Source organism: Zosterops lateralis (assembly GCF_965231275.1).
Source record: "Zosterops lateralis genome assembly, chromosome: 32".
In the NCBI taxonomy this organism is placed as follows: domain Eukaryota; kingdom Metazoa; phylum Chordata; class Aves; order Passeriformes; family Zosteropidae; genus Zosterops; species Zosterops lateralis.
The window spans coordinates 2464646-2473717 of NC_139792.1; the positions used below are offsets into that span (position 1 = coordinate 2464646).

A 9072-nucleotide genomic window follows, 5' to 3' on the forward strand; every position below is an offset into this window, starting at 1 on the left:
CCGCGTGACGTCACTGCACCGAGCTACGGGCGCCGGGAAGGGTCACATTTTGGGGGGGCGCGATTGGCTGCGCGTGTGCGATGTCAGCTCGGGCGCGACGGAGCCGCGGGATTGGCTGGGCGGGAATTTGGGGAGGGGGAGCTCCGAGTGCCTGGCCCGAGCCCCCGCCCACCCGTGAGACCCCCCGGCCTTACCGACCCCCCTCCCTGGGCCCCTAGAGAGCGCCCCTAGAGAGCACCCCCAGCCCTCACCGTCCCCTGCACACCCCCATAGAGCCCCCCGACCCTCACGGCTCCCCTCGACCCCCACAGACCCCCCCCCCCCCCCCCCCCCCCGGCTCTCCCCGACCCTCATGGACCACCCATGAGGTTCCAGAGCTGACGGACCGGCCCCCGGCGCTGTCGCAGCCTGCCAGAGTTTCCTCCCCCGACCTTCACGGCCCCCCACAGACCCCCCAACCCTCACGGCTCCCCCCGGTCCCCACAGACCTCACAGCCCTTCCGAAGTTCCCTCCCCGACCCTCATAGACTCCCGCGACCCTCACGGCTGCCCCCGGCCCTCGCAGACGCCCCCGGTCCTTCCAAAGACCCTCCCCGACCCTGACGGCTCCCCTCGACCCCCACAGACCTCCCCGACCCTCATAGACCACCCCCGGACCTTCACGGCCCCCCTTGACCCTCACAGATCCCTTCGACCCCCACAGACCCTCTCTGACCCTCACGGCTCCTCCCGACCCTCGCAGACGCCCCCCTGGACCTTCCAAAGACCCCCCTGGCCCTCACAGACACCCCCCCTCCACCTCCTCGGCCCTCATAGACCTCCCCCCGACCTCCTCCGGCCCTTCCAAAGCCCCCTCTCCTCATAGAGCCCCCTCAGGCCCCCCGGCCCTTCCAAAGCCCCCTCCCCTCATAGAGCCCCCTCAGGCCCCCCGGCCCATCCAAAGCCCCCTCCCCTCATAGAGCCCCCTCAGACCCCCCGGCCCTTCCAAAGCCCCCTCCCCTCACAGAGCCCCCCCTCCCCGTCCAGCCGCCCCCCTCAGCCAGCACCGATCCCGCCCCCCCAAATCACACACAAATCACACACAACCGGCTGAACCGCGGCTCCCTCGGGAGCGTTTAATCCCCGTCCGGAGCCCCCGTTAGAGAGCCCAGGACCATCGGGGCTCCCGCTGCCTCCCGGGGGGTCACGGCGTAGATCTCGATGTCCCCGTCCGGCTCCCGCCGCAGCAGCTGCACCTGGAAAAACGGGGCCAAGACGTGTCGGAAGAAGCGGGAGGAGCCGGCGTCGCCCCCCCGGCGGCGGGCGCTGAGCAGCGCCTGGGCCGGGGGCACCACCAGGTGCCGGAGGGTGCCCAGGAGCGGGGCGAAGGCGCGGGGGTCGTACACGATGTCGGAGCCCAGGATCAGGTGGAATTTGGGGGGGAAGCGGTGCTGGTCCCGGCCCCAGCGCAGCGCCCGCACCCGCGGCTGCCCCGCGCCCCCCGGGAAGTTCCGCCGCGCGTTCTCCCGCAGCTGCGGCAGCGCCGGGGGCCGGTCCGTCAGCGTCACCTCCGCCCCTGCAGCGGCAGCGCGGCTGTCAGGGGGGTACGGCCCCCTGAGTAACCCCCCAGACCCAGATTAACCGTGGGTCAGCGTGTGGGTCACTCCCTCCCAGACCCAGCACCCCAAAATCCCAAAACCCCGAGTCAGAGTGAGGGTTACCTCGTCAGACCCACCCCAAAACTCCCAGTAAATCCTCCCCCCCACATCCCGAAAAACCCCGAGTCAGAATGAGGGTCACCTTCTCGGACACCCCACCCCAAAATCGCAAAAGCCTGAGTCAGAGTGAGGGTCACCCCATGAGCCCCACCACCCCAAAAATCCCAGTAAACCCCCCCTACATCCCCCCGAGCCAGAGTGACAGTCACCGCCTCGGACACTCCACCACAAAATCCTAGTAAATCACTCCCCCCCCAAAAAAAACCCCGAGCCACAGTGAGGATCACCCCATGAGACACTCCAACCCAAATCCTAGTAAATCCCCCCCTTATACCCCCCAAAACACCGAGCCACAGTGAGGGTCACCCCCACTGGACCTCCCCAAACCCTCCCCGGACCCAAATAAACCATGAGTCAAAAGGGGAGTTAACCACCTCGATCCCAATAAACTCTAGGGCTGTTTAGACGAGTTTCCACTTCTGTACTGGGCAGGGGAATGGGGATCCCCCCCAACCACACGGGTGCCCCCCCAACCACACGGGTGTCCCTGCCCAGCCCCATAAGTGTCTCCCCCACCCCCTGAGTGCCCCCTGTCCGCACCCAGCATGGCAGCGAAGATCCCCACGATGCCGGTACCGGCCCCCAGCTCCAGAACCCGCCGCCCCGCCAGCTCCAGGTTCTGCTCGCCCAGGAACCGGCACAGGGACAGGGCCTGGGGGGGGCACAAAGAGGGGGCTGGGGGGCGGCACTGTGGGGGGGACCGAGCCCACAGACTCCCCTGACCCCCCGCCCAGATCCGTAGGGACAAACCCCAAACCCAGGGCCCCTCCACCGCTTCTTCCCGTGCCCCCCCCGGGACATCCCCACCCACAGTGACCCCCCGGAGTGGCCACCACTGCCCGAGGATGCCCAGGACACCTCACACCCCCCAGCAGCCGCATCCTCTCGGGGTGCCCATTCCCGGTGCCTCCACCCCCGCCGGTGTTCCCCGTTCCGTGGGTTCCTCCACCCCTCCCTCATGCATCACTCCCGGTGCCCCCGAGACCCCCGTTCTCTCGGGGTCCGCCACCGCCCATCCCTCCTGCCATCCCCCGGGGTGTCGTGTGTGTCCCCCTGGGATCCCCCGCCACCCCATCACACCGTGCCCCCCTCGCCATCACTCCCGGTACCCCCGGGATGTCACCTGCCCCCTCCCGGTGTCCCCGGTATCCCCGGGATTCCCCGGCTTTCCCCATCCTCCGCTGTTTCCCGGGACCTCCCCAGAACTCGGTGTCCCCCGGGATGTCACCACAGCCCGGGCGGCCGCGGAACTTCACCCGTGCCCCACCCCGGTGCCGCTCACCGCCTCCCAGACGGCCCCGGCCAGCCCGAGGCGCGGCCCGTGGTGCTCCGCGATGCGCAGGACGCGCCCGCACAGCCGGAACCGGCGCTGCTCCGGGAAGAACTCGGAGAAGAGCGCGGGGTCGCGGGGGAACACAGCCCGCAGCGCCGCTTCTGCTTCTTCTCCTTGCCCCTCTTCCCCTTCCCCTTCCTCTTCCTCTTCCTTTTCCTCTTCCTCTTCCTCTTCCTCTTCCTCTTCCTCTTCCTCTTCCTCTTCCTCTTCCTCTTCCCCTTCCCCTTCCCCTTCCTCTTCCTCTTCCTCTTCCCCTTCCCCTTCCTCTTCCTCTTCCTCTTCCTCTTCCCCTTCCTCTTCCCCGTTCTCTTCCTGCGCCTCCCGGCCCCCTCCGGTGCCCACGTGGCTCCCGGGCGCCGCCATCGTGGAAGGGGCGGGGCCGGGCCGAGCCCCCCGAACCGGATTGGTCGGTGTTTGTTAAGCCACGCCCCCTCCGCAGGTGATGGGGCTCCGCCCACGGGACGCGCCCTCAGTCCCGGGGGTGTCCGGTGTCCCCCGGTGTCCTCCAGTGTCCCCAGATGTCCCCTTCGCAATGTCGGTGACCCCCCCCCAATGTCCTTCAGTGTCCCCCGGTGTCCCTCGATGTCCCCCGGGGTCCCCTGCCCCACCCCCGTGTCCCACTCTATATCCCAATGTCCCCTGGTGGGTCCCTGCTGTCCTTTGACATGTCTCTTCCCCGTCCTGGTGTCCTCTCACATCCCTTGGTGTCCCCTGCCGTGTCACCCTGTCCCCTCTTCTATCCCAATGTCCCCCGGTGTCCCCAGTGTCGCCTGCCCCATCCCGGTGTCAGCGGGTGGGTCCTAATGTCCCCTGCTCCACCTCTGGTGTCCCCAAGGCAGTCCCTAGTGCTCCTTGCCCATTCCCGTGTCCCCTTTCTCCTCCCCAGCACAGCAGAGCCCGGTCCTGGTGTCCCCTGTCCCATCCCGGTGTCCCCTGCCCTATCCCACTGTCCCCTCCCCCATGCCCTTGTCGGCTCCCCTGTCCCCAAATGTCCCCAGGCCATCCCCCGGTCCCAGCCCCTTTCCTGCCCCATCCTTGTTGTCCCCTGTCCCCATCTCACCCCAGCAGTCCCTCCAGGGGCTCCTCCCAATGCCACCACCTGTCCCTTCCTGCTCCTGTCACTGTCCCATCAACACCAGTGCCACCAGTGCCACCACAGCCCTGGGGCCCTGATGTCCCTGATCCCAGTGTCCTTGGTCAGGGTGTCCCTTGCCCTGTGTTCCTCATCCACTTGTCCCTGTCCCCTGCTGTCCGTGTCCCTGCTGTCCATGTCCCTGTCACACCTGTGTCCCCAGTCCCAGTGTCCCCCTCCCCCTGGTGTCCCTGCTATTCCCTGGTCCCGGTGTCCTCAGCCCTGGTGGCCTCAGCCACGGTGTACCTGGCCCCATGTCCCTCATCCTGATGTCCCCGGTCCCCCGTCCCCGTCCTTGCTGTCCGTGTCCCCCGTTCCTTATGCACTCCTTGTCCTCGCTGTCCCCAGCCCCGTGTCCCTCACCGGTGTCCCCCTGCCCCAGCTCATCCCTGTCCCTGGAGGGGAGGGGGACACGGTGCCACCCCCCGTGCCACCCCTCCCAGTGTCACTCCCTCCCATGCTGTCCCCCCCTTTGTGCCCCCCGTGCGGGGTGTCCCACACCCGTCCCCGGTGCCACCCGAGCCGGTGACCGGGGGATGGTGTGAGGGGGCGGCCCCGGGGGTCCTGCGGGGTAATAAACACCGCCCCCCCCCCCACGCCGGACCCTCCCCCCCGGCCCCGCTCGGGACCCCCCGCGCAGCTGCGTCACCGCCTGCGTCAGCGGGTTAATGATGGTGGTGGCCCCGGTGTCCCCTGGTGTCCCCCGGGGCAGAGCGCCCTGGGGAGGGCAGAGCGCCCTGGGGGGGTCGGGGCGCCCTGGGGTGGGGGGGTCGGGGGGTCGGGGCGATGGGGGAGGGGTCGGTCCCTGTGTCCCCCCTTCCCCCTCTGCCCCGCCCCGGGACTCCCCGCCCGGAGCCGTTCCTGGAATCCCCGAAAGGAGCGGACGGGACGGGAGCGGACGGGACGGGCGGGTCTGGCCCCACATTGCTCAACTCCCCCCCGGCCCTCCCGACACCCCCGGGGGGTTCCCAGAAATCGCCCTCGGCTTGGCCGCAGCCGAATTCCCCAAACGGCCCCGAGCGGGAAGAGTCCGCGGAGGGGGGGACGGAACTGGGAACACCGGGGGTGCTGGGAGGACTGGGGGGACTGGGGAGGCTGCGGGGTGCTGGAGACACTGGGGGAGTCGAGGGGACTTGGGGACACTGTGGGGGCACCGGGGGAACTGGGAGGCACCGGGGGAACTGTGGAAACTGGGAGCACTGGGTAGACTGGGAGGACTGAGGGACGCTGAGGGGAATTGGGGAGACTGGGAGCACTGAGGGGAACTGGGAGTACTGGGAAACACTGGGGGTGCTGGGAGGACTGGGAAGGCTGTGGGGTGCCGGAGAGACTGGAGGGGTCGAGGGGACTTGGGGACACTGAGGGGGCACCGGGGGAACTGGGGGGCACTGAGGGAACTGTGGAAACTGGGAGCACTGGATGGACTGGGAGGACTGGGGGACGCTGGGGGGCATTGGGGACACTGGGAGCACTGGGGGGAACTGGGAGTACTGGAAGCAGTGGGAACGCTGGGGGCATTGCAGGGCACCGGGAGTACTGAGGGGCACTGGGAGTGCCAGGCTGGGTGCTGTGGGGGTGCTGGGAGCACTGGGGGAAACTGGGAGCACTGGGAAACACTGGGGGAAATTGGGAGCACTGGGGAGGGGCACTGGGAGCGGCACTGGAAGCACTGCAGAGGGGCACTGGGGGCACCTGGGAGCACTGGGGAGGGGAACTGGGAGCCGTGGGGAGCACTGGGAGCACTGGGGAGGGACACTGGGGGGAACTGACAGCACTGGGGGCATTGGGGAGGGACACTGGGGGTACCTGGGAGCACTGGGGACGGGCAGTGGGGGGCACTGGGAGCACTGGGGAGCACTGAGGGGGGGCACTGGGGGGAACTGGGAGCACTGGGGGGAACTGGGTGCATTGGAGAGCACTGGGGAGGAACACTGGGTCCACTGGGGAGCATCACTGGGAGGAACGGGGAGCACTGAGTGTACTGGGGAGCACTGAGGGGTGCACTGGGGGGCACTGGCAGCACTGGCAGGACTGGGAAGTACTGGGGAGTACTGAGGAGGGGCACTGGGAGCACTGGGGAGAGGGCTGGGTGCACTGGGGGGCACTGGGAGCAATGGGGAGCCCTGGGGGGAACTGGGAGCACTGGGGAGGGCGCTGGGCCGACAGGGGGCGCTGTGACTCGGGGGGGGGGGGCGGCCGACACTCGCCGCCCTGGCAGTCGCGTGTGACGTCACAACCCCGCGCCGCGCGATGACGTCACTATCCAGCGCCACGCGTGCAGCCATGGCGGCGGAGGAGGAGGAGGCCCCGGTGCCGCCTCAGAAGCGCTTCTACCGCCAGCGCGCGCACTCAAACCCGCTGGCCGACCACACCCTGCACTAGTGAGTGCGGGGACCCGCCCGGGAACTCCGCCCGGTAACACCCGGGCCGGGTCCCGGCGCCGTCCCAGCGCCCGCGTCGGGACCCCTCGGGCGGGACCTGTGGGATCCCCGTCATGGCCCCGCCGGTATCCTCGGCTGGATCCCCCTCACTCCCCGTCCCCTCTCGGTCACACCGGCCGCCCCCCTCCTCCCCCCGTGTTCCTCCAACCGCGGTGAGGCGGCCGCAGCCCCCGGTGCCCCGCTCCGGTTCCCCGGCAGTAACGGCCCCGCGGTGCCCGCAGCCCCCCCCGCCCTCAGGACATGGACTGGGCCTCGCTGTTCCCGAGTTTTTTTCCGCCCGACGCCCCCCCTGGGACCCCCCCGGCCCGCGTGGAGTTCGCAGACGTGGGGTGCGGCTACGGGGGGCTGCTGGGTGAGCACGGGGGGCACCGGGGGGGCACCGGGGGGCGGGGAGGGGCACGGGCCGGGGGGCGAGGAGGTTTCGGGGGGCTCTGACCGCCTGACCCCGCAGTGGCGCTGGCCGAGCGCTTCCCGCAGACGCTGTCGCTGGGGCTGGAGCTGCGGGGGAAGGTGGCCGCGTTCACCCGCGCTCGGATCCGGGCGCTGCGGGCGGCTCAGCCCGGCCGCTTCGGCAACGTGGCCTGTGTGAGGGGCAACGCCATGAAACACCTGCCCCACTTCTTCCGCCGCGCCCAAGTGAGAGCCCAAACCCCCCCAACACTCCCTGAAATTCCTGTGTGCTCTGAACCCCCCTGAGACCCCACCCCAAACCTTTGGGAGCCTGTGAAACACCTGCCCCCCTCCTTCCCCTGGTACCCCTAAAATACCTCAACCACCCACTGAACCCTCCCTGGGGACACCCCCAGGACACCTCTGGGTGCCCCCCAGCACTCTCTGGACCCCACAACATCCCTGGGACCCCACTGAGGACCCCCCTAGACATCCCAGCTGCCTTCCCATGGGACCCCCAGCCCCTCTCTGTCCCCCTGACCCATCCTGCCCCCGTTAGTGGGATCTGGGGGGGTCTGGGGGCGCTGGTGCCAGTGGGGCACTGACCCCCCCAAATTCCCCCATTCCCCCCCAGCTCTCCAAGCTGTTTTTCCTGTTCCCTGACCCCCATTTCAAGCGCACCAAGCACAAGTGGAGGATCATCAGCCCAGCCATGCTGGCCGAGTACGGCTACGTGCTGCGCCCTGGGGTGAGTCCCCAAACTCCCAGGGGTCCCCAAAACCCCCTGACACCCCCGGGGCTCCCCCCCACACCCCCATGTCCTTGTTGTGCCTGTGGGAGAGTTCCCTGTTCCCCCCAGGAGTCCCCAGTTCCCCAGGACCTCTGAATTCCTCGGGGTCCTCTGGGATTGTTGGGGGGGGAGAGGAGTCCAGCCTTTCTGGGAGTGGGAGGTTTTGGGGCATCTCTGAAGTGTCCCAGGGCCTGGTGTTTTTTGGGGTGCCCAGGGTGTAAACGGTATTTTTGAGGTGCCAGGGCCTGGTGCATTTGGGGGGGTTGGATGTCACGGTGTTTTTGGGGTGTCACAGTATTTTTGGGGTGTACACGGGTGGGAGGTTGGGGTGTCACACGGTGTTTTGGGGGTGTCACGGTGTTTTTGGGGTGCCCAGGGCCTGGTGTACACGGTGACAGACGTGCCTGAGCTGCACCAGTGGATGCTGCAGCATTTTGGGGAGCACCCCCTGTTTGAGCCCCTGCCCCCTGCCCAGCTGGTGAGAGCAAAACTGGGGAGAACTGGGGGACACTGGGGGCTGGTGAAGGGAGCACTGGGGGGTACTGAGGAGCACCAGGACATTGGGATTGAGTAGGGGAAACTGGGGGCTAAATTTGGGCCACTGGGAGTGTGGGGGAGCCCTGGGGGGCACAGGAGTGGGTGGGAGGGCACTGGGGGGCACTGGGGTTACTGGGGGATACCCGGTGACCGGCTGGGGGTTATGGGGTGGCTCTGGGGCACAGCGGGAGGTTCACTGCAGGAACAGCGTGGGGGTCACCGAGGAGGTCCCTGCTGTCCCCGCGGTGTCGCTGAGGCCCCCGCGCTGTCCCCGGTGCCCCCCGCAGGCCGCGGACCCGCTGGTGCCGCTGCTGCCGTCGGTGACAGAGGAGGGAAAGAAGGCGCAGCGCGCGGGGCGCCCCCCCTGCTCCGCCGTGTTCCGCCGCCGCCCCGACCCCTCCCCGGGGGGCCCCTGAGCGCGGGGAGGGGCCGGACCTCTCCCTTTAAACCTTTTGGAATAAAGTCACAAAGTGTCCCCGAGCCCGCTCTGTCCAGTGTCCCCCGCTCGGGGAGGGGGCGGGGATGTCACACGCCCCTCCCCCACCACGGGGGGCGCCGGGAATCGCCCCTCCCGCCCCCAAAACCGGGAGCCTGGTGCCGGTTCCTGCCTCAGTTTCCCCATCGCAGAAAACCCCTCCGGGAAGGGGGGAGTGACAGTGACATCCCCCCAGACACACACACCCCCCACACCC

General features: G+C 68.8%; 3 protein-coding genes across 4 annotated transcripts; 1 reads left to right on the plus strand and 2 right to left on the minus strand.

The window, feature by feature from the left end:
- Positions 1-1066: 1066 nt before the first annotated feature.
- On the minus strand, positions 1067-4750 carry EEF1AKMT3 (EEF1A lysine methyltransferase 3). The gene is made up of 3 exons (XM_083881157.1): positions 3040-4750; positions 2298-2409; positions 1067-1555 (listed from the first exon to the last, which is right to left on the minus strand). The coding sequence occupies exons 1-3, from the start codon at positions 3451-3453 to the stop codon at positions 1116-1118; spliced, it is 966 nt and encodes a 321-aa protein (XP_083737283.1). The 5' UTR covers positions 3454-4750; the 3' UTR covers positions 1067-1115.
- Positions 4751-5017: 267 nt separating this feature from the next.
- Positions 5018-6173, minus strand: LOC310920945 (uncharacterized protein; the record flags this gene model as incomplete). The annotated part of the gene is made up of 3 exons (XM_083881002.1): positions 5018-5987; positions 6029-6111; positions 6155-6173. 3 exons carry the CDS (start codon positions 6171-6173, stop codon positions 5151-5153), a joined length of 939 nt encoding a protein of 312 aa, XP_083737128.1. The 3' UTR covers positions 5018-5150.
- A 182-nt stretch (positions 6174-6355) lies between these two features.
- METTL1 (methyltransferase 1, tRNA methylguanosine) lies at positions 6356-8853 on the plus strand. 2 transcript variants are annotated; one of them, XM_083881038.1, is made up of 6 exons: positions 6356-6603; positions 6885-7015; positions 7115-7299; positions 7688-7801; positions 8220-8321; positions 8668-8853. In XM_083881038.1, the coding sequence occupies exons 1-6, from the start codon at positions 6473-6475 to the stop codon at positions 8794-8796; spliced, it is 792 nt and encodes a 263-aa protein (XP_083737164.1). In that variant the 5' UTR covers positions 6356-6472; the 3' UTR covers positions 8797-8853. The 2 variants fall into 2 exon arrangements, with proteins under 2 accessions (XP_083737164.1, XP_083737165.1); XM_083881039.1 differs by lacking the exon at positions 8220-8321.
- Positions 8854-9072: the final 219 nt, after the last annotated feature.

What these genes read in the sequence shown, in the direction of transcription:
- EEF1AKMT3 (XM_083881157.1), bottom strand. Translation starts at nt 3,453, where the DNA reads ATGGCGGCGCCCGGGAGCCACGTGGGCACCGGAGGGGGCCGGGAGGCG. An exon ending in CCGGGGCCGTCTGGGAGGCG is followed by an intron (nt 2,410 to 3,039) that starts GTGAGCGGCACC and finishes TGCCCCCCCCAG; the next exon opens with GCCCTGTCCCTGTGCCGGTT. An exon ending in GATCTTCGCTGCCATGCTGG is followed by an intron (nt 1,556 to 2,297) that starts GTGCGGACAGGG and finishes CTGCCGCTGCAG; the next exon opens with GGGCGGAGGTGACGCTGACG.
- METTL1 (XM_083881038.1), top strand. Translation starts at nt 6,473, where the DNA reads ATGACGTCACTATCCAGCGCCACGCGTGCAGCCATGGCGGCGGAGGAG. An exon ending in GCCGACCACACCCTGCACTA is followed by an intron (nt 6,604 to 6,884) that starts GTGAGTGCGGGG and finishes CGGTGCCCGCAG; the next exon opens with CCCCCCCCGCCCTCAGGACA. An exon ending in GCTACGTGCTGCGCCCTGGG is followed by an intron (nt 7,802 to 8,219) that starts GTGAGTCCCCAA and finishes TGGGGTGCCCAG; the next exon opens with GGCCTGGTGTACACGGTGAC.